The sequence below is a fragment of the Camelus bactrianus genome, chromosome 6 (genome assembly GCF_048773025.1).
Source record: "Camelus bactrianus isolate YW-2024 breed Bactrian camel chromosome 6, ASM4877302v1, whole genome shotgun sequence".
Lineage (NCBI taxonomy): Eukaryota > Metazoa > Chordata > Mammalia > Artiodactyla > Camelidae > Camelus > Camelus bactrianus.
This window is the reverse complement of record NC_133544.1, coordinates 38,780,762-38,804,474: the sequence shown is the minus strand read 5'-3', so window position 1 is coordinate 38,804,474 and position 23,713 is coordinate 38,780,762. Positions and strand designations below refer to the sequence as shown.

The 23,713-nt window shown below is 44.0% G+C and overlaps 1 protein-coding gene across 2 annotated transcripts in view; it reads left to right on the top strand.

Moving 5' to 3' along the window:
• Window positions 1–23,713, top strand: part of PELI2 (pellino E3 ubiquitin protein ligase family member 2) — a 170,735-nt gene that overhangs the window by 86,661 nt on the left and 60,361 nt on the right. The window contains exon 2 of one of the 2 annotated variants that reach the window (XM_045522047.2): window positions 7,407–7,526. The exons of the other annotated variant lie outside the window; for it this stretch is intronic. Coding sequence (XP_045378003.1) covers window positions 7,506–7,526 — 21 coding nt within the window. The 5' untranslated portion in view covers window positions 7,407–7,505. The remainder of the gene's footprint in view (window positions 1–7,406; window positions 7,527–23,713) is intronic. 2 annotated transcript variants of the gene reach the window in all.

Genomic DNA, 23,713 nt, shown 5'->3' with positions numbered 1-23,713 from the left:
TTGCATCAGCCAGCTTTATAGGGAGAGCTTTAGTGGTTTAGGAGTCAAGTCTGGTGAGCACGGGAAGAATCACCCTTGAGTGCCTGCTGGGATGGGGGCAGGCACCAGTGGGGAGGGGATTCTCAGGGGCTCCTCCTGAGCTCCCTCACCATGGTGGGCCGGTGCTGTGAGATGCCGAGCAGGACAACCTAGCCTGTGCCAGGGGAGATGGCTCCCACGCCTGAAAAATAAACTGGGGGAGATGGGGAAGTGACTGTCATAGAGGTAGGCACAGCAAAATCTGCTCCAGGAATTAGTATTTCCATTCGACCAGAAGGTGCAGGAGACAGGAGGCTGTTAGGAAACTGTCGCATTTGCCTTTTCCTCCGTGTCGACATTTGTAGTTACAGAGCAAAGGCAGTGGTGGGTGAAACCGCTGGCACCTGAGCATGAATCAAGGCTCTGGCTCCCAACTGTAGTCATTTTCTTCATTGCCACAAAGCACCTGCAGTTTTTTTCAATGCAGCTTCACTTGTTGAAGCAGTGGGCATTATTTTTATTAAATCTCAACCCTTGAGTGCATACGTTGTCTTTGCATCATGCATGAGGAAACGAGAGGTGCAGATAAAGAACTCCTGTCACTTCTGTCACCTACCGCAGGGGAAGAGTCATCTCGGGAAGAGCACTGGTGCAGCATTGCTTTGCGTCCTGATCTAGCCACTCTAAGGGAACAGCATTTTTTACTTAAAAGAATGACATGTCCACATGGTTATTCAATTTGGGTATTTGGTGCCTGTATTCTGAACAAAAGCTATTGTTGCCTATGTTAAAAATCCAAGCTTTCCATTACTGAAGAGAAAGAAAGAGGCTGGAGGAATAACTCTCTCAGACTTCAGACAATACTATAGAGCTACAGTCATCAAGACAGCATGGTATTGGTACAAAAACAGACATATAGACCAATGGAACAGAACAGAGAGCCCAGAAATGAACCCACAAACTTTTGGTCAACTAATCTTCGACAAAGGAGGCAAGAATATACAATGGAATAAAGACAGTCTCTTCAGCAAGTGGTGTTGGGAAAACTGGACAGCAGCATGTAAAACAGTGAAGCTAGAACACTCCCTTACACCATACACAAAAATAAACTCAAAATGGATCAAAGACTTAAACATAAGACAAGATACAATAAACCTCCTAGAAGAAAATATAGGCAAAACATTATCTGACATACATCTCAAAAATGTTCTCCTAGGGCAGTCTACTCAAGCAATAGATATAAAAGCAAGAATAAACAAATGGGCCCTAATGAAACTTACAAGCTTCTGCACAGCAAAGGAAACCATAAGTAAAACAAAAAGACAACCTATGGAACGGGAAAAAATTTTTGCTAATGAAACCGACAAAGGCTTGATCTCCAGAATATATAAGCAGCTCATATGACTTAAGAAACAACCAAACAACCCAATCCAAAAATGGGCAGAAAACCTAAACAAGCAATTCTCCAAGGAAGACATACAAATGATCAATAGGCACATGAAAAAATGTTCAGTATCACTAATTATCAGAGAAATGCAAGTCAAAACTACAATGAGGTATCACCAGTCAGAATGGCCATCATTCAAAAGTCCACAAATGACAAATGCTGGAGAGGCTGTGGAGAAAAGGGAACCCTCCTACGCTGCTGGTGGGAATGCAGTTTGGTGCAGCCACTGTGGAAAACAGTATGGAGAGTCCTCAAAAGACTAGGAATAGACGTACCATATGACCCAAGAATCCTGCTCCTGGGCATATATCCAGAAGGAACCCTACTTCAGGATGACACCTGCACCCCAATGTTCATAGCAGCACTATTTACAATAGCCAAGACATAGAGACAGCCTAAATGTCCATCAGTGGATGACTGGATAAAGAAGAGGTGGTATATTTATACAATGGAATACTACTCAGCCATAAAAACCAACAGCATAACACCATTTGCAGCAACATGGATGCTCCTGGAGAATGTCATTCTAAGTGAAGTCAGCCAGAAAGAGAAAGAAAAATACCATATGAGATCGCTCATATGTGGAATCTAAAAAAAAAAAAAACAAAAAAACAAAAAAAACCAAAGCATAACTACAAAACAGAAACAGACACATAGACATAGAATACAAACTTGTGGTTGCCAAGGGGGTGGAGGGTGGGAAGGGATAGACAGGATTTCAAAATTTTGAATAGATAAACAAGATTATACTGTATAGCACAGAGAAATATACACAAGATCTTAAGGGAGCTCACAGAGAAAAAAATGTGATAATATATATATGTTCATGTATAACTGAAAAATTGTGCTCTACACTGGAATTTGACACAATATTGTAAAATGATTATAAATCAGGAAAAAATGTTTTAAAAAATCCAAGCTTTCAAGCAAAAATTAAGATTTGAGAAAACTTGTATCTGCCACCAAGTCTTGATAGTAGTAATCCTTAAGACTATTCTGATGAGCTTAGTGGTAATATTGATAAATGTGAATTTTTATATGTATAATGTAATGTGCCAGCATTTGAAAGATCTGCATAACTCAGTGAATGTTTCTGAAATGACCAAAGCTTGACATTACGTATGTAACTCATGTTACGTACATTACTCATATGTAGTTAAAAGATCTGTTCAGGTATAAGAGAGACTAATGGATTTTAATGTAGCCATGTAAGAAAAGCCCATTGATGTGATTTCAGATTCTGCATTGCAACAAATCTTTAAGAAATGACGAGTTGTCCAGTTTTGGTGTCGTATCACAAAAAGACTATGATAATAGTGTTGTGGTTATGTAGGGTCACTGTCCCTGTTTGTAAAAGCACTAGAGTAATTAGAGGCGAAATGTCACATTTCATATGGGAAGGCATAAAAAGAGAGAGCACATGTGGTATAGTGGTAATCACTGGTAAATTTAGGTAAAGGGTATACATGTAGGGATACTCATTGTACTATTTTTTAAATCTTTGTTTTAAACATTGTACTGTTTTTTTTTTAAACTTTTTATGTAGTTTTGAAGTGTTTTCAGAATAAACTGTTCATGAAAAATACAATAGCCAGAATAAAATAAATCAATCAAAGGTTTGGAAAATAAAAATGTCTCCTAAAATGTAAAACAGAAAAATAAAAGTAATAGAAATTAAGGAGAAAAAAAAAAAAAGGATCAGTCTAGTAAGTCTAATAGTCAATTAGTGTGAATCTTACAAAGCAAACTGGAAGAAAAGGAGTTATCAAAGGAATAACGGAATAGAATGGGATGAAATATCCCAGAACTGGTGACATGAATCCCCAGATTGAAAATGCACACAAAGTGCCCAACGCAGCAATGGAAGGAAAGAGCTACATCAGGTCATTCGTGGAGTCATAAGGTGATGGGGCTTTTTTGATTGGTAGGTGTGTTGAGGTGCCCCAGCATGATTGTGGTCTGTCACCTCCTGTGAAGCCTGCCCTCGAGTTGCCACGTCTCCTCCCCTGCCACCCACAGGGTTCTGTGCTCGCGTAGTACTGAGTGTGCACCTCTTACAGGGCTTCTCATGTTTGTGTTGTTTTCCAACCTAGTTAGGGGAGAGAATGCCTCTTACTGATATCTGTACCGTCAGCTCTCGTCAGCTCTAATCATAGTACTTGGCACCTGATGAAAAATACTTACTTTTTTTTGGCGGCTGGATGGGTGACTATAAATAAGATAGGCATTTGACTTATGTCAAAGTTTTAGACAAATTTCATTATAAAAGTATTAAACGTGTTATTTTTCTATTTGTTATTTCCAGCTGGTAGGGTTGCCAGATGGCTGAATTCCAAGTTGGAGGTAATGTGGGAATACTATTAAAAAGGCTCTTTAGTTTTTTTCCTTTTTGGTAGATCTAGCTAAGCCACTTCTTTTCCTTTTTTTTTAAGAGGAAAAATCCATGCTATCGAAGCTCAGAACTGATACAAATGCATACATGTCCCCTGGGAGTAGAAGTATCATTCTGTGGAACATTGAAATCAAAAATCCAAAGTCAAACAGCTGATTAGGACCTTCATTTAGTCATAGCAATGTATTAAGATTTTGCTATACACCTGAAACTAACATTATAAACCAACTACACATCAATTTAAAAAAAAAAAAGAAGAGCCTGTTGTTACATGCTAGGGGTAGCTCTGGTGGTCACTACTGGGGGCAAAAAAACCCCACAAACAAACAAAAAACCCTAACACCCAGAGAACCAGTTGTAGAGGTCGCCAAAAAAGGACATAGCAGTGAAATCAGCTGGAGGACAAACTAGGACAGAGACACAGTTTTTTTGGACATTAAACATGTGTCCAAAACAAATTGGGGGCCAGCATCTGAAATCCACAAAACAATCCACTATCTCTCATGTCTTCATGTCCTGAGCAGAACTGATTTCTCAAATGCTGCATTGCTTTGCTTTTCATATGTATTATTGCACTGTGGGTTTTTTTTTTTTTTTTCCACTGAAAAAATTCCATTTCCCCCAGAACTCTTGCCAGGACCAACCTTCAGTAGATCACAGACCCTGAGTCTCTGCTACTTAAGTAGCCCCCCGCCGCGTGTCCTGCGCAGGCCAGCCTGGCCCCAGGGTGTGGTTCTGTCTTGGGACCCTGACCCACACAGGCCGAGCTGAACTCCCGCAGGGGACCTGGAAGACTTGATACACGAGGTGTGGAAGGTGTGCGGGTGACAGGTTTTCCTCCCTGCTGCCTTATTGATGTGCTTTTGGAGGAGGACTGACTTGTGGGGGAGGTAGGGGGGCTCTGACTTGTTAAGCAGGTGAGGTCTCCAAGGCCAGGCTCGGGCAGTCAGTGTCTGTGGCTGTTAGGAGAGCTGTAACTCTCACCATAACTCAGGCTTCCTTCAGCACCTCTTTTCTGGCAGGTGTCCTGGAGGCAGGAACAGGACAGTGACACTCACATGCCAGTGGCCAGTCTAGGCCTGTCCCCTGCAGGAGAGGGGAGGCATGAGCCCTGGCTAAGAAATCTAGCTGAGGCCAGTGGTCAGAGGCATGAGAGGTGCTGGTGGGGGAAGACGGGGGTCGGGAGGCAGAGTCAGGGGAAGAGTCTTGTCTGCATGTGCCACGTGTGACCCTTTCGGGAGCCTTGGCTCTGAAGTCAGTGTAGGGGCCTCTTCCCAGACCTGCCGCCTGCAGTCCTTGCCCTTCACAGTTCTTAGGGACTCCAAAACTAGGAAGTCACTATGCAGGCATAAAGTATTAGATGATAAAGTTCACGAGCTTTGGCCTTGGCGACATCCTTATCGCTTCTTCAGGAAGCAGAGAAACAACCTGGATATTGATATCTTTTCTCCTCCAATGTGTGCGGGTAAAGTTACAGTTTGTAGCATGAGTTCGTTCTGTATCTGTTTAGCATCCCACTTTTTCAGCCCAGGCAAAAGTTTTGCACAGTAGAGGTAGAAGGAGATCCAGAAAGGAATTAGCCTGTTGGAAATCCAGGGAGCAGCAGATTTCAAGGGCAGAAAGGGCAAGGTCAGATTTACCGGTTGGTTAGGGGAGGGCGGGGAGGGGGCCTGGGAGCTGGGAGCAGGCCCACTGGGCAGCCTAGTGCAGTTCCCAGAGAGAGGCGAAGGCAGGTTGCAGAGAGTTAGCGGGGAAAAGAGCCGGGATTGAAGCAGTGGGTGGACTTTTGTCACTGAGAGTCCAGCAGTTTGATGATGAAGGGAAGAATTGTGCTGGTGGTGGTGTTTTTAGGATGGAGGGGGCAAAAAATGAGTTTGTGGGTGGGCTTAACGAGCTAGTGGTCGGGGAGGGAGGCAGAAGTAGCAAGAGCAGGGCTCAAAATAAGCGTCGTTGATAATTGGTGGGAAGATGCCAACAAAAAGCTCAGCTTTATTTATTCTGGTGGTTTTCTCCTGAGGGATGTATCAATTTTCTGAACAACAAATATGTGCCTCGTGCAGTGTTAATTTTTTTTCCTAATGAAGGTCCTGGGAAGTGAATGCAGTGGTAATTTTTAAGGGCTCATTTATCGGGCTTGTCCTAATGTCACTATGAGATAATTCAGTAAAACCCATACATCCCAAATTGGGATCCACAGGGAAGTAGAGTGTGAAATTAATTGGGATGCAGAGCCAGAAGGTTTGTCTTGCTTTCTCACCTGGGCTCAGGGTCTGGGGAAGCCAGCAGAGGCAGGTCTGCCACTGTGAGGCATGGAGCTTGGGGGTTGGGGAAGTTGGGGAGAGGGGCTGGGAGGCACTGAGCCCCTATGCTGTAACTTTGACAGGTGCTGGGGTAGGTTTGGGAAAGAAAATGATTCTAGTTTTTCCTTGAATTTGTTTTTGAATGTCAGTGGCACTTACCAGTTGGACTGTTTGGGTTTGGGAAGTATTTGCAATATCCACAGATTAACGTGCCCATGGTCATTGCTTTTGTAGAATATCCTCATTTTTTGCCTCTCTTCTGCTTCCCAGCCCTCCTCCAGAGTGTGTCCCGTGGGATGAATTTTGTCAAATGGTTTCTTCTTGGTTTCTCCTCTTGGTAGAAAGAGGATTCAGACCCACATGTCCTGGAGGGACCTGAACCTGGAGTCAGCTGCAGTTAGGCATCAGGGCTGTCCTTGGAGGAGGAGCTGGCGGACACAGCAGCTGCTGGAGTTTGGGAGATTGATGTCTACCTTTTTTTTTTTTTTTGGTGGAACATTTAGTATATATTTTGCATCTGCAAGGTGTTCAGATACTGAGGGACACAGAAACAGCATTTTGAAGTACTGTGTTTGATTAGCAGGAGAGAAGTTTGGTTGGAAGTGTAGACTTCAAGGGGAGACATTGAAAACATATTGAATGCCACACAGAGGGTGTCCTTTCGGACATCCACCCCCACCTGTGGGAGGCGGGGTTGTCAGGGGGTGGGGTGCAGTGCTGGTGGTGGATTGGCTATGACAGGTCATGCCCTCAGGGATTTCATAGCCTGCGGAGAAGTGTCCAGAGAGAGAAACAGGGCAGTGCTGTCCGGGTTCCCCACTTAGTTAGGGCAGCTCATGAATGGAATTGACTTCATGGGGTCTGTAGTCTACTTGGACATCTTTTTTTATGATTTTGTTAAAATTTTTGAGATGCTGGAGATTTTAATTACTGTTTCTCTTAAAGCTGTATTTTGAAAAAATTGGAGTAATAATCCCACATAGTTGATCAGTAATTTGAGAAGAGGAGCTATCAGTAATTAATACCTGCCTTTTGCTTAACTTTAAGATGCCAACACATCTCATTCCTGCATCACAGCCTTGTGACCATCTGTGGAATTGTCTCACTTGGTAATTTAGATGATGTCAAAACAGAGCCTGATCAGTTTTATTTAAAATTCAGCAACTGAGATTGTTCTTTCTCATCCACAGAAGGGCATTTACTCAGTAGGAAATAGTTCTGTAGTGATAGACTTTCATGTGTCTTGCAGGCCAAACCTTTTTCATGGAGCCACCAAGGGGTTTCGGGAGAGGGCATTTGAGGATAGATCCCTCCCATGCTGTTGCTGTGAAAAACCAACTGAAGGGAAATGATGCTGATTGCATTGTTAGTGAGTATGCTTTAGTGTACTTTTCACACAATTTTGGGTTTCCTCAAATAGGCGGGTAGGAGGAAGCAATACTTGTTTTCTAGATTTAAGACTTATTTATAGCTTTTTAAAATCATTATTAACTCATGAATCAAGACTAAAATATTTGATCAGAAAGAAAATAAATCAGTTGTTGAAAGTTCATGTTGGGTGTTACAGTGTAATACTATTTTGAATGAAGTCTGCATTTTGGTAGCAGAACACGCGAGTTACAGAGCATTTTGTTTTAAAAATTAACTGAGTATTAAGAATCTGAGTCTTGAAATGTAGCCCAGTTTTGCAAATAAAATTTTTAACTGAATTCACAGCTGTTAATTACACCTGTCAGGTCTTGTCACTATCACCTGTGGTGTGGAACTTAGGTACCTAACGTTACTGAGCTTCAGTCAGTAGCTTAAAACATACATCGAGTGACTGCAGAGTAATGGCACTGCAGTGGTTTATAGAAATCATGCAGTTTTATTTTGTAGTCACATGTCATGTTGTTATGATGCTCTGGAATATATGTCACATTTGTGCTAATGTTATAATTTTACTTTTATATGGGAAACACATGTCAATGCTGCTCAGAAACTTCGTTAATTTGGCTTATGTTTTGCAAAGATGTCACCTCTAAACTTCCAAGGTAGCATTTAATTTTGCTTTGCTGTTTAATCGATGTTATAGAATAATTAAAACAAATAAACAAAAAGAACTTGTATACAGTGGCTGATGCATTTGCATTTTATATACCCATGAAGTAATTCATCTTTTATTTGGTTCAGACTACATGCGTATGTATGGAATGGGGGTTCTTGACTGGGAGTGGGTTGGGGCTGTTGAAGGTCTTGGAGTCACACTCAGTTGCATTTGTTTGGTTGTGGTGTTATTTGTTAAGATTCTTTGCTCTTTTGTGTTCTGCTTTATAAGCCAGTTGTGGAGTTACCCTATGCTTAGTTTTCTCTCAGTTCATTTCCATGTTTATTATAACAGTATATTAAACTACTTGTCCAGCAGAGTATGAGCTAGCATAGTTGGATATTCAGGCAGGACTGTTATTTTGTAAAATACACATATGCATACCCAACAAGGCATAGGCTGTTTCATGCTGCAAAAACATAGTAGCTCCTGAAGGCAGATATTTCACATAATTTGTATCGCTTTTGTCAAATGTATAATCCTCTGTCTTGGTTGCAGTGTCTGAGTTTCCATACATTTGATGATAGTTTTTCAATGAATAATGCTAGGCAGTTATAAACCAATTGTAACTGGATTCATTTTAATCTAATTCAGAGGGAATAAAGGAACCAAACTCTGCAGGCAGGGGCCACGTTCAGAGCTCCACGGCTATCAGGATTCATGACATCAGGGCTCGGTTTTCTGGCTCCTGTGAATAAGCTAATTCAGTTTCTTGGGGCACCGACTTGCCCAGCAGACAGTTGGCTCTTTGCCATGAGCTGTTGACAGTTATTGCTTCTCCTGAGGCTGATTAGCATGCAGTGTTACAATGTCCTGAAGAATAATTTTGCTTACCTATATAATAATTTAAGGGTTTAATCATTTCCAAACATGCCCTAAGTTATTTAGTCCTTTGTCAGCATCTCATTTCAGCTCTAGAAGTTTTTTTTTTTTTAAGCATCCGCTGTAGGCATAATAGCGTGTTAAATGCATTAAGAAAAGTGTTTCCGAATAGGTGGTTGTTTCTAATAATAAAATTCCTTACCTGCTTTTGCTGCTTGATAGTTTCACATACACCTCGCTTGATGTTAGTAACAGTCTGTGCAGCAGAAATGTTAGTGGTGTGTCTCCCTGTTTCACAGATGAGGAAACAGGCCTGGTGAGGGCAATGAGTCTGCCCAGATCCACGCAGCTTGTAGGTATTGCAGATCAGTCTGCGGTCCTTCTGTGCCCCTGAGCTGGACAGGTGAGGTGAGTGCTGAGTTGTTGTGGAGGGAGGTGGACTCCGGCTTTGAAGGGAGGGCGTCCAGCCTGGCCGGGGCTCTCCCGGCGGCTGCCACTTCTGGAGTGACAGCTGAGGCGGGGTCATTCCCTCCCTCCCTGCCTCAGGAAGCCTTACCCACATGACATTTCTGACGTTTGTATTAAAGAAAACACTTGATACTCTTTTATTCTGCTCCACACCGAAAGCTAAAGATAAATTTCTTTAAGGGGAAACAAAACAAAACAACAAGCATGTACTGGAAAAAGGCAGTTTACTTGTTTTACCACTGTGTCACCTCTGAGACTCGAACATCCCGCCCACTGACTCTCTGTTCTCCTTTGGGGTCGCTGTGTGGTCCACGGTGCAGCATTCCTCCTGGGTAGGCTCGCCTCTCCCTTTGGCTTGCCCTCGACCGGTGTGGTTCCCATTCCCACCTCCCGGTCTTTTAGGGAACCCTGGGGGCTGTTCTCAAGCCCATGCTCAGCCAGCTGATAAAGAGCTCCGACATATTAAGGGCCATTTACAGGCAGGGGCTTTGCTGAGCATGTTTCACACATTGTCTCCTGTAATGCCTCCCAGCCACCCCGGTCTAGCCATCCTGCTTTTGTAGATGAACAGAGTCGGTGTAGTAAAGAAACCTGCTCAGTACCACACAGCTAATAAGTGACAAAGCTGGGATTCACCTGCTCTGTCTGATGCTGTAGCCAGTGGTCTAGTCTAATATGTGAACAGACTTGAGGCTTTCCCTGACTTTGGCAGGTTAGGTAACCATGCTCCCTCATTATTTTCTGGGATATCTCCTTTCACAGAACATAATCTGGTGCTTTTGTTTGTTTGTTTTAATAGCTAGCTGAGTTTGTTTGCATTTTGGGGTTTTTGGTGTTGTTTTAATGGCTAGCTGATTTTGCAGTGAGAGTTTTTGTTTTTCTATTCTGAGGTCGAGTCATGCAAAATTAGTCTATCGTTTAGAAATACAAGCCAAGAATTTCATTTTCGTCTTATATATACCTTTACGGTTGTAGAGCAGAGAAGTTAACAGGTGGATCTTGTGGTAATAAAAATGCTTGGTGTTGAAACCCACACTGCTACTTCTGTAATTGTTGCCAATTTGGACATATTTGAGGACTGTGTGGAAACCTTCTGTTGTATAGAAGTTAATGTTTTGTGCCAGATTTTAAGGCTAATTTATTGCTGCCTACTCTTCTACCTCCCAGAAGTTTTCCTTTATTTTTCCCCAGAGATGGAAATGTTATTCTGCTTTGTCTCTGTGGGTAAAATGTTTAGAAAATCAGATCCAGGACTGTGTGTGTGTGTGTGTGTGTGTGTGTGTGTGTGTGTGTGTGTATGAGTGAGTGTGTGTGTGAGAAAGAGAGGAGGGGGCAGGGACAGCAAAGAAGAACAAGAGAAGACGAGGAGGGGGAGGAAGAAGGGAGGGCAAGGGTCGAGGCAGACGGAGAAGATTTGATTTTCTGAGATCACAGACTCAGCTACAAAAAGCTGTTGGTCTGAAGTTGTGTCTGTAGTGTGCAGTATGATTCATACACAGAAAATTTTGTCAAAATTAAATGTGAGTTCAGTTCTCAAAGATGATAAATAGGAAGAAGGAGGTCGTGTGAGACGGTGTGCATGTTAAAGGCAACATTCTTGTGCTGCTTTCGCCTGGGCTTTGTAAGATGCGGGGTCCTTACACTTCCTTAGACACGACCAGGTTGATTGCTCCTTCTTTCCCTTCACTTTCTTTTCTAATAGTAAACAGATGTCTTCAAACACAAGCCATTTGGGGTATCCTTGTCTCTTAATTCTTCGTAGAGTTTTTTTTTTTTTTTTTTTTTTGCATTAATGTTGACTTTGCCTAAAGTTAAAAACTGTTTTCAACTCTAGTTCAACATGCTAGTTGTTTTGAATTGTCAGGCTTCTACTCTTTTACTATCCTTTCCTCTCCCAGTAACTGCAGGATGGTTTGTTTTACCCCTTGGCACTCAGCTATGACAGCCACGTCTCACCTTCCGCAGGCACCTGTCCATCAATCTGGAACAGACTGGGATAGTCAGGATCAGCAAGGAGTCACTCAGGGGGCTCTGAGCTGCCACATGCTCACAAGAGGCTCCTCAGTCCTACTCCCAGTACTTAACTTGTTTTTAGGCTGTTATTCCATTTCCATTTCTGTTACTGATTTAAAAGCAGAGCGCTAGATGGGGAAAATTATACTTAGGTTGGTAAACTAAAATACTTTCATTTTATTCAGCGGGATTCACTTGTTTATTTCTGCATGTTTACACCTCGCTCCGTTCCGCAACGGGTGTGAGGCCGCTGCCGCCCTTACGGAAAACATCCTTTGTTGTGTCTTTAATGGATACAGATTCTTAAAGAAGCTCAGGTTGAAAAACTCATGCCACAGAACAGATAACTTAAGTGTTCTGCTAACACGTTTTACTGCTCTGTTAATGCCTGTCGCGGGAATCCTATCACAAGCAGTCCAGGTAAACAGTAACACAGGCACCAAACTTTCCTATTGCACCAAACATGCTTCTTTATCTGCAGGTTGCAGACATTCAGCTGTCGCGTGTTCCTTGCATCCTCTGTCTTGAGGCACTGGACGAGAGGCGCCCTTCAGACGTGTCCCAGCTGCCGCCTCCCTGTGACGCAGCACCGTCAGCAGCGCCAGGGTGACTGCAGTGGGCCGCGCCATGGGGGTGATGGTTTTACTTTCTGCAGCTGGAAAATCAGATGAATTTCATTTGTGCACAGGCCACACGGGCAGGGGAGTGTTTGAGTATTTGACACACAGATGACAGTCTGGCTGGAAGCTAGCATTTGGGGGGAAAATGGCTGAAACAAAATGATAGTTTTGAAGCAACGTAGTTATAAGACACAGCATGTATCTATCGTTTTCTCCTGAAAAAAGTGAAAATTTTCACCACAAGGAAAAAACACCCAGAAATCAAGCAGTACCCTCCCTGTGCTTTGGCATTTATGTAGCAGTCTGTGCCGAAGGACAGCGCTGTATGAAGTGATTCCATACTGCTTGTTACTTTTGCCAAAATCGTGAGATGAAACTGTTAGTATGTTTGTTCTTTTGGTTTCGAAATTTTAAGAGGATGACAGTGTAAAGGAAAAAGTGGGGAGAGAGGGCAAAACCTGCCCTATGATTGAAGATGACGGCCCTTGCTCGGTGGGAGCACAGCTTGAAAATCCAGCTCTCAACACGAATAATTGGTAGAGAGCCACCACCAAGGTGAGGGGGAGCTAATGGAGGGGCATGAAGTTGGGGTAGAGGGGAAACATCCCCCAACAGTACCAGCCTCTGTGACTGAAATCCAGAATCCTGTAAGGGCTTCTGGAAAATATTTACAGCTGCATAGTTCAACTCACTCACAGTTTTCAGAAGCACATGTTCCTGTCCTTGTTAAGTGTGCAGTGACAAGGCCACCTACCTGGTGGATTAGATGGACAGTTGGGCCCTGTGTGGCTCTGCTGCACAGACAATGGACGCAGACCCAGACAAAGGCCACCCTCACTGCTGGCCGTGCTTTCCGGGAGCTGAAGTTGTGGTTGATAGACTCCACCAGAGACTAGTGGCGTCTATTCCTAAAAAGAACATGCACAGTGTGGGAGACTTCACTTAGGCAGCTGAAGAGGAGAGGAAAGCCTGCTTAAGGAGAATCCTGGCCCAGGCAGCGTCACTCAGCCCTGAGATTCTGAAAAGAGTGGCTCAGGTGACCAGGTTAAGGAGTGAGGAGCAGGGGGAGGTCAGGCGACCGGAGAGAGTAGCGTGGAGAGGTGGGTTCCCGGCCCTGGTTCGCCCCGGCCCTCCCGTGTTGGCAACAGTCCCTAAGGGTTTGCCTGCTAATAGTTGAAACAAAAATCAGAAACAAGCACTCTGTTTTCCAGTGTCCCAGTCTCCCACCTACCCACAATATTCAGGAATAATCATTTCATTTTATGAAACAGACTTCAGAAGACTCCTGTTGGCCAGCTTCTAAGCTGAAATTGGCACTTTCTCTAAAATGTCTCTGACTGCCAGAATTGCAAGACCTTACAGCCTTCAGTGAGACTGAAACACAAACCCAGGGGTGCCAGCAGTACTGTCGTGAAGAGTTCTTCCTCCTCTTCCTTTGTGTAGATGAGCAAAGGAAAATGTGACTAAAGAACACCTTCGGTTATTGAAACCATCAGTGATGAGTGATTCCGCATAGTTGAGTTTTATAAGTACTTGGTGGTGGAAGCACTCAATTTTATTTTAATCTTCTTTTGGGTAATTATGTTCTCCCTAAAGACATCGTTCTTATCTCCCTTTCTATGAAAGAGGGGTAACAGTGCTCAGTGAACAGAATTGTAATGCGCTCAACATGCACATTCTGCTACTGTATGGCGGCCGCAGGAGGAACTCAGTGGAGTTTAGCTCCCACCCCGTCCCTCCCGCGGAGAGCAGGCAGAGCCTGGGTGACTGCATAGCAGTTCTGGGTAACAGTTCTTTGGTGTTAGGCTGTGCTTCCTCTATGCACAACGGTCCTATGCTGCTGACTTTTTTTAGTTTTATGCTGCTTTTGAATTTTTCTGCCTCCTTTAACTCTGTGAAAAAGTTAACTGAGCTCCTGCGGCATTATGCCAGCAGCCTTTACCTTGTCACCTCGTTTAATTTTCATAGCAAGATGTCCTTTTCAGTGGTCTGCTTATGTGTGGCTTAATTAAACACATTTTGCAGCTCTGATACATTTTTCCAATTCCAGCCATCCTTTGGCCTGATACGGAGCAGAAGCAAGAGAGACTTCGTTCTCTTAATTCAGCTAAGTAGATCTCTTACATCAGTATGAGAAGTATGTGAGTTGCTAGGTAAAGCCGGCATTGAATGGCATTCTAAAAGGTGAGAGTAACCACATCTAATCTACTTAGTTGGAGCTTACCATGTGACTGTGTGCCAGGCACTGTTCAAAACCCTTTATTCATTTGTTTCAGTTAAAACAGCTCTATTTGACTCAAAGAGGAACTCTTTGTCCACGGGAAAAGACTTACTAATGAAATGTTATGCTGTAACATGAAAAATATTTTTATCAAAGATCTTCACTCAAATTCTTTTCAAATTATCTTTTTAGTTCACAGTGACGGCACAAAGGGACAGGGAGCAGAGCTAGCCTTCATCCTACAAAGGAGAAAATGGTGTCCTCTCTGGGCAGATCCTGCCCCTTGGCCACAAGGCTTGGTGAATAGATGGTGCTTTTGTGCAAAGTAGAAAAAGGCTTCCCTTTCTCAGGTGGATGCAGTCCATCACCAGGGTATGTGGCCAGGGAACTGAGCGCAGACTGGCTGCCAGCCCCATGTGCATTACATGGCTCAGCCTAACTACATGGCAGCCCTCTGTGTGTGTGTGTGTGTGTGTGTGTGTGTGTGTGTGTGTGTGTGTTTGGTGGGCAGGTTGTGGAAGAGACAGCAAAGATGTTGATGGAGAAAAGGCAGAGTGAATATAGGAGAAGAGAATAGGTACAGGGCAAAGTGGTACGTTGCTTATTGATTCCCAATCAAAGGACTTCCTTCAGAGTGGGGCAGGGGCGACTGGCTCAGCCCACCTCTGCTCAAGGCAGGTAAGGCAGCTTGGTCCTTGAAGTGACCTCCGATGCCATGGCCTCATTCATCTCCAGAACCTGTGGCCAAAACCCAGAGGAGGACTCTGCAAACCCCAGGGAAGTCCTGGTGCTCTTACCAACCCCTACCACAAGGGCAGTCTTTCTTTCCTCAGCCTTAACTCCCTTTCCTGGGCTTAATTTCTCTAACTGCAGAGTTTAAGCACAGAGCTTTCTCCTAAGGGGGGCACTTATTCTTAGGCTCCCAAGGCTTTCAGCGGGCCAAGGAATTAGAGACACCGGAGGGATGGTGTAAAATGTGTGGCTCTTTGACATTCTCCCTCTTGGTCATAAGTGGGGCTCTCCAGAACACACTGATGTCCTGATACTGAATTTTCCTCAGCCCAGAGGTGGTGAGAGCTGGCCCTTGGCCTCTGAAGAACAGCCTGGTCTCTCCCCCGCATATTATCCTGTTCCCTGTGGATTGCAGCTGTTCAGAGAAAGGCCAAAATTGTGGGTTGGATGCAGTCCTAATAATAGGAAAGAAAAATACGGAAGAAGATGTGGATTGGATGCGGAGAAAGGAGAATCCAGTTGTAAAAGAGCCTGTTTATAAGAGGATACACATTTTGATTATTGGCCTTCTTTTCATACTAGAAAATATTTGATCACTTATTTTTAGCTTCATTAAGGGCCAGATGTAGATTTCAGTACCTTGTGTAGTAACTTTCTAAAGTTGCGGAAGAGTATAGGAAATCTCAGTAGGGTTTTTAATTCATCCTTCATGTTTGGAAATCATTTACTCCAATTTCACAAGAATTAATGCTTTTTGCTACAAGTCCAGAAGAAGATTAGTTTGCCAGTTTGTATCACATTATACCTGTTTTCCTCCTCCCAGCCCCCATTTTGGCAAATGGAAATGCATGAGGATGATGAGATCAACCTACTTTACAGGGTATCTTTTTCTCTTTTCTTTTCTTTTTTTTATTGAGTGACAGATTTTTAAAATTCTATAATGCTTTACAATTTTCAAAAGTTTCACACACATGTGATTTCATGTAATTCCATAATAACCTTTTCCCCCCACTACCCCTGTCTTGTCCTCCCCCTTCCCTCTTCCCACGGGTGCCCGCTAGTGTGTTCTCTGTATCAGTGACTCTGCTTCTTTTTTTTGTTTTATGCATTAGTTTGTTGTAATTTTTAGATTCCACGTATAAGTGATATCATACAGTAGTTGTCTTTCTCTGACTAATTTCGCTTAACATAATGCCCTCCAAGTACATTCGTGTTGCTACAAATGGTAAGATTTTTTATGGCTGAGTAGTATTCCATTGTGTGTGTGTGTCTGTACACACCACACCTTCTTTATCCGTTCATTCTTTACAATGTATTTCTGAGAAAAAAATGATTTCATAGTCTGCAAAATAATGGGGCAGTATATAAATTGGTCTTATGTGAGAATATGGATGAACATGGCTTTTAAAAGGAGGAAAGAAAGAGGACTGAGGAACTGAGAAAACTGCACGTTAGAAGTTCTGGTTTAGAACTCATGACAGGTTTAGATGTATCCAGAATAATACCTGAATGGTTTAAACATTCATTTGAATGGGCTGGTTTCATGCAAAGGGCTCTGTGTTCAGTTACAGGAATGGTTCTTGCCTCCCATAAAGTGATTTAACTGCTTTCAAGTGTGGAAACTTGTGATTTAGACTCAGGGAAAAGTGGATTCTCTGCTCTGGCATCCATATACTTAATCTGTCCCAAATTCCATCTCCCACCAAGGGGTGACTATGACTTGGTGTGCTCTGCAGTTTTTATTAAGTTGGGGATTTCCTGACTCGGGAAGTCCGCCACTATCTTGCCCTCTAGTGGCTTTGTAAAAACTCATTAATAGTTCACTCTGAAACTGAGCTGGTAAAATTCTTGCTCTTGAGAAAAGGGTCCTCTGTTCCAAGTTTGGTAAGGATAGAATTCCTACATAACGTGCTTAATATCCTTCTTTCCCTCTAGAAACTGAGCTCACAGTTTCACAGCTCACTAGTCCACTCACTCCAGTTTGTCAGAGTTTTGTTTTCATTATTAACCTGCTGAAGCAACTCAGAATTTCCATAATATATTTTATGTGTAATAGTTTAATTTCTATTTAAGTGGAATGAGAGGGTTTTGCTCCATTTGTGCAGGGCTTGTTGTATTATATTTTAAGAAGGTAACCGTTTCTTCATTGGCCTCGGGGGACTCATGAAAATGTCAACACGTAAGGAAGGTGTCGTTGGTCCAGAATGTGAAGATGCACACCCTTGCGCTGTCTCCCTCCGCTGCCTTCCCTGGGTCCCCGTGCTCTGTACACAGTCCTGTCCTAGCAGCAGCCGCGTCGGCAGTCTGCTGGAGGGGTTTCCCTCGTGTTCTGCCTGATTTGGGGGTCTCAGGACGTGCAGATACCTGTGTGTCTTCAGAGCCAACTGTAATGAGGGGTGCTTAGTACACAGGAAGTGAATAAACAGGTGTGAACGCATGTGTGATCAGTGTTTGGTAAAGATGACCAAGAGAATGGAGGCCTGGCCCTGGGCAGCGGGGAAGGGACGAGACCTGTCTGAGAACACTGAGCAGCTGTATGAACTGGGCTCTGCAGATCCAGGCTGAGTCGGGCGCTGGGCTGCTGTTTCGAAGAGAACAGTTTTGAAGCAAGGCAGAGGCACCAGCTTCTCCAGAAACCTGAGTGTCTGAGAGTGCAGCTGAGCACAGTGTGTGGAAGGAGGTAAAACGACAGGAAATGATAGTGACCCCAAGGCTATAAGGGCTAGAAGAGCAACTGGAGATGAGAAGGAGACCCTGGGTGAGGCCTGCACCATGCTGAGCCCTTCCTGGGACTCCCTGTGCGACGTGGGAGGGGACCTGTCATTGCCGTGAACTGGCAGACTTTTTTTTCTTTTTCTGTTTTTTAAAACCTTTTAATATTTTTCTTTCTTTTTTTTTTAATTGAAGTATAGTTGATTTACAATGTTAGTTTCAGGTGTACAGCAAAGTGATTCACTTACACATATATATGTTCTTTTTCATTAGAAGTTATTAGAAGATGTGGAATATTGTTCCCTGTGCTATGCAGTACGACTTTGTTGTTTATCTGTTTTAAATATAGTAGTGTGTACATGCTAAATAACCCCAAACTCCCAATTTATCCCTCCTCCTCCTTCCCCTCTGGTAACTAATTAAAGTTTGTTTTCTATGTCTGTGAGTCTCCTTCTTTTTTGTAAAAAAGTTCATTTGTGTCATTTTTTTAGATTCCACATATAAGTGATACCATGTGATATTTGTCTTTCTCTGTCTGGCTTGCTTTACTTAGTACGGTAATCTCTAGGTCCATCCGTGTTGCCATAAATGGCATTATTTCCTTCTGTTTTATCACGGAGTAATCATCCATTGTATATATACCACACCTTCTTTATCCGGTCAATCTGGTCATCTGTTGGTGGACATCCAGGTTGCTTCCATGTCTTGGCTGTTGTAAATACTGCAGACATACCTTTGAGTGAGGTGCTAGTTGTGGGAAATGCAGAGGCCTGGGGTGTGCCCCCACAGACACAGCAGGAGAGCCATAGTGAGGGAGGAGGGGAGGGTGCTCTGGGCCCAGCTAGCAGCACGCCCTTCTCAGGAGAGCTCTGGCCAGCTTCGGGTCTTCTCTGCTCCATTTCCCTTGTCCTAGAGGAGGCAGAAGTTACCAAAGGGGAGCACTAGGGGAAACCTGGCCAGTGAAGCCTTCTGACTTGGGGCCGGCCCGAAAACCACTTCCCCAGAGCTACCTTTCCCGGTCCCCCATCTCCCCAGGGTAGGGAGGGGACTCCTTGCTCCGCTAGTTCCCATTCTGGTGTTGAGGATCCGTATGTCATGTGGAAACTGAGGCCCAGAGAGGTGATGAACCTTGCCCAAGGTCGTTTGGCAAATACACTGTGAAGCCAGGATTTGAACTCAGTCTGGCTTCAGGGTCTGTGTTCTTAATGCTGATCTTCACTCCCTCTGCCAGTATAGGAACTGGCTGCCCTGGCCAGGGTTGCCGGGGCAGTGCCAGCACACAAGTTGAAAAGGCTGCTTCTGGCTGCAGAAGTGAGGTCAGGTGAGTGGAATTAACTCCTTCAGCCTCCAGTCCCCCCAGTTCCTCTGCAGCAGGTCTGGTGTGGTTTGACCCGCCTGTCTCATTCTTCCCTGGCCTCTCTGCCCGCGGCCTTCCTGGCCCCCGCGGACCTAGCCGGGTTCTGGCCCAGGCACGCGCTCCTGAGGCTTGTTCTCCGCTCCCTTTCTTCCCATCCTCGCTCACTTACTGCGCGGCAGCCTGGCCCGCAGCCCGTGGTGGCCGCCCTCCACCTGTGCGACTGCCCACCAGGCTCCGACTCCAGCATCGTCGGGGCAGAGAGGTGCTCTGTTCTTTCCAGATGCTGCTTTTGCTTTTTTCTAACCCACTTGGATGGATTTCAGACCAAATTTCTAAATAAATACACAGATAATGAAATAGCCCTAAAATTCTGTTGACGGCATATGTTCGCACCAAAATTACTTTATGAATTCCTCCTTTAACTCTCCCTTCCAGACGTAGAGGCACAGATCCTCAGGTTAAGATGACAGCTGTCTGTGAGCTACTATAAACTTCATGAATGGGCCCTTTAATTCATTTTGCTGGGGGAAAAAATAGTGTATACTGGGGCTCCTGTGTTACAGTGGAATGGTGTTCTGTTTTGTTGGTTTGGACGTTAAGTTGTGAGATTCTAAGGTACATTGACTAGTGTTTAGTGAACTTTATGTCATACTTCAAGTACCAGCACTTTAAAAGACCATGCTTGGTGAAAATCGGCTTTTGTCAAAGAGACACACTAGGAGGGATTGCTCACACTGCAGAATGACTTCTTGCTGTATGAAATAATTCGCCACAGTGTTCTTTTAAGTAGAAGGCCTCTGGGGCTCTAAAGCGTGTTTCCTGAATAAAAACTTAAATATCTGTGGAAATTTTCAGGACTGTGACTATTCTATAAAATGAAAATGTACCACCTGTCATTAGATATATTTTATTTTTTAATTTTCCTGCAAAGATTTCAGACATGTACCAATCTGGCATTTTTCTTACACCAGTTCTCTTTTATATTATTACCAAGTTCTTCCTCAGCAGTTCAGCCCAGAAGCCACTAGGTGGGACCAGGCAAGGTAGCTGTGCAGGGTAGAGGGGGTGTGGACCGTGGCAGTCCACCTGGGGTGAGGAGGATGTCATCTTAGGAGGGCAGCCCAGCACAGCTGTCAGAGCCCGAGGAACTCTGTGCATGGGGGGGGGGGGGAGCATGGCTGTGGCCTGGTTTGGGGTGAGGAGGGCAGCCTGGTGTTGGGTATCTGGTCCCGAGGGGTGAGATGGGACCTGGGTGGTGTGGGGTGTAGCAGTATTAGCTGGACTCACGGTACTCAAGCCCAAGGAGAATGAGGAGGTACCCCACTGGGATTGGAGGCTCAGTGTCCGCAATGAGAGATGAGGTGCATATAAGGAGATTGACTGGATATGTCAGTGTATCAAGGAAAATGGGAGCCAGATTGCTCACTTCTGAGAAGGGAGTTACAATTTTGAAAAGGGAGAAAACTAGAATGAATGCCGTGGTGTCAGGTTGAAATTGGAGATACCAGTGTGAATTCATGAATTTCAGTAAATTTAGACATAAAAAACACATTGAGCTATCTCTCTCTACTAAGGTACAGTCCCCAGCTATGTTCACAGACAGTCTGGTAGCAGGAACACTCCAGTGGCAATGAGCACACCCAACAAGCAGATCTTAGCTGCTAAATGCTGTTCTTTTCTGAAAGGAACAAGGGCTCCTTGGAATGACCTAGTCCGGGGTATGGGGAGGGAAGGTCCAAGTTGAGCTTGAACGTGACGTTGTGTGAAAAATTAGGGACGTATGTGCTCAAAAATGAGAGAGACATGACAGAGGAACTCAGAAGCCAGATTGGCAGATCTGGACAGTGTGAGCATCAAATTAAGTAAGTTCCCCCAGAGGACTGCAGATGCAAACTGTGAAGTGAATCTGCCATGGCTCCGAACATAACTGAAAACTGGGGTGTTTCTCATTATTGCTTCCAGGGGTCCAAAATCATTTACCACTCCTAGTAACTATATGCAGCGTTTGAATGATTCGACCTGAATTTGAAGCCTCCCCTGTTTCTCTATCATTTAAGAAATGATAAAATGATAGAGAAAACAATAGTGTGTAATGTAGAACATTTTTTATTTCAAGTTGGTGTCTAATTTTTCTAGTTTGTGGCAGGAATAGTGTTTCATGCTTGTGAGTCATAGTGACTGATCTCAGTGTGGTCCACACTCTCCCTGTGTCAGCATCATGTAGCCTTTGTTAACTCCATTGTCGGAATCTCTGAGTAGATACACACACACGTGTGAGGACAAAGACTAATTTAAAAAAAAAAATAAAAAGTTAGGCTTCTCTTCTTTATAATCTATAAAAATCCTAGTTTTTTTTCACAAGCATGCCTAAATTCAAAATCCCTTAGTCATTTTTATTTCATTTACAGCTAATCCTGCTTTTGTAATTAAGTGACTAAAATACTCGATAACTTTATGTATTATAGGAAAATACAGAATTAAAAACTTTTGAAAAACTGAATTTAAAAATTTTAGTTTGCTAAGAGTACACTGAGTTCAGATTTAAAAAGTAAGACCTGGTCAGGCCTGGAAGCATGCTTTCCTCCAGCCGGGGAAATTGGACGGGGCGGAGAGGAAGGCACTGGAGGATGGACCTGGTTTGGGGTGTGCAGAGCATGTGAATTGAACGGGCGCCCGTCTCAGGGGACTGGTTGCGCATTGTTTGCAGAGGCCTTTCATTGCCCAGATTTGACAGTGAGGACCAGGAAGGGTGATTTTCCCAACAGAGATTAGAACATGAGTGTTTTCCTTCCCATCACTTCACTTCCTTTCCTGAGGGTGTCTTGTTTATTTCACATCTAAGAAAGTTAAGACAAGGCTTAGAGAAGCATGTCAGGAAAAAGTGATAGTCTCTGCCTCAGTGTTGGGTTGTTAATATTCCTTTCCTGTAACCTCCTGAAGGAAAGCTGATGTGGTGATTGACATGTTACCTGCTCCAGAATTGGTTAAACAAGACCAAGACCTTAAGAAAAACTGTCATTATGTTATAGTGTCTGAGTATATCTGCCAAATATTTGGGTACTTTCATAGAGATCTTCCTTACTGCTTTCGGATTTTTTCATACAGTCATCTCCTGGGTTCTCAGAGGCCTTTTCCCAAAATAAACTATCCTATCTTAGCTGAAAGATAACATGAATATTTGCTTTCATTTCCCAGCAGTTGATAATTTTCTGCATTCACTGAATGAAATATTAGAGGGTTCTTGCAATGTTTATTCTGACCCTTCTCTCTCCTTCCTTGAATAGAACCCTCCGTATGTCACCAGTGTATCAGTCGATGATGATCTTGGTCTTTGTGATGGCCCAAAAACAGGTCAAGATTCCAAGGACAGTTGCTGTGTTGTGGTTAGGATTCTTTTGATGCCGAGAGAGACTCACTAGAGCCAGGTCAGGTGGCGTTGGCTGGGGACGCGGAGGGGTAACGTCACCACTAGGAGTTCTTGGGAGAGTTCCAGTGCAGCTGGGCCTCTCTCTCTAGTTCTTGCTGATTCTCTGTGAATCCACTTACGTCTTCTTCGTCCCTCTGTCTCTCTGCGTACGTGGGTTCTCCACTCTTGTGGCCCGTCTAGTTTTCTGGAACCCCAGTTCACCTTGTCAGCTTTCATCTTCTCTTGATGCTGAGGGGTGACTTGTTTGTGGGTCACTTCAGTGACTTTTTAGAGCTGGGCCTCGACCCCACTGGTCAGCCTGTGGACTGACTGCCCTAGACTCAGACTGCCAGCCCTGCTGTGGTCACCGTGTCCTGGGCCTGACCCTGCCAGAGTTGTGCAGCCTAAGTTTGGCCACTCAGGCAGTAGTGCTGTAAGAGGGACCTGTTCTTGGAGCGTCCTGTTCATGGCAGGTCTAAGTCCTGCAGTTTTATGAAAGGGGGGAAGATGAATGTTCTCACTTTGTTATGGCGTTTCTAATACATGAGCATCCCCCTGCGGAAGAGCGCTGTCTGCCCAGTTCTCTTGTTGGGTCATTCCCTGTCTCCTTTTAAACCTCAGAAGACACTGAAGGGATGGGCATTTCTGCATACTTTGAGGTACAAAGGCATATCCTGTCCTGGATGCTGGGGTTAGGTCTGCACTGTGTGGTGGTGGTGGTGGTGTTGTTGTTTTAATTCAGTTTCATTAGCTTTATGATTACAGGAATCCAAATGCAGGAAATGGTTTAACTCTTAGTCCTTGGAGTTTGCTTTTGCTTCTGTTTTTGTGCTCTTTTCCTGCATTTTCTGTGGATATTTAGTGGGATATTGGAAGAGATTGCATTAGGAGCTCTAGCTGGATAACCTTCTTAAAGCTGACTGAACAGTTTGATAGGCTTGAAGCACCAGCTTAACGTTTGTTCTCAGGTGTGTTGCATCAGACAGATAGTCTAATCATCCTGCTGTATTTATCCCTCTGATTCATCACCATCAACTTGGAGTGTTGGACCATGACAAACCTTTCCAGAGGAGGAAACATATGAGGCAGTCTGAGGGTCCTGAATTTCTTGCAGCATCA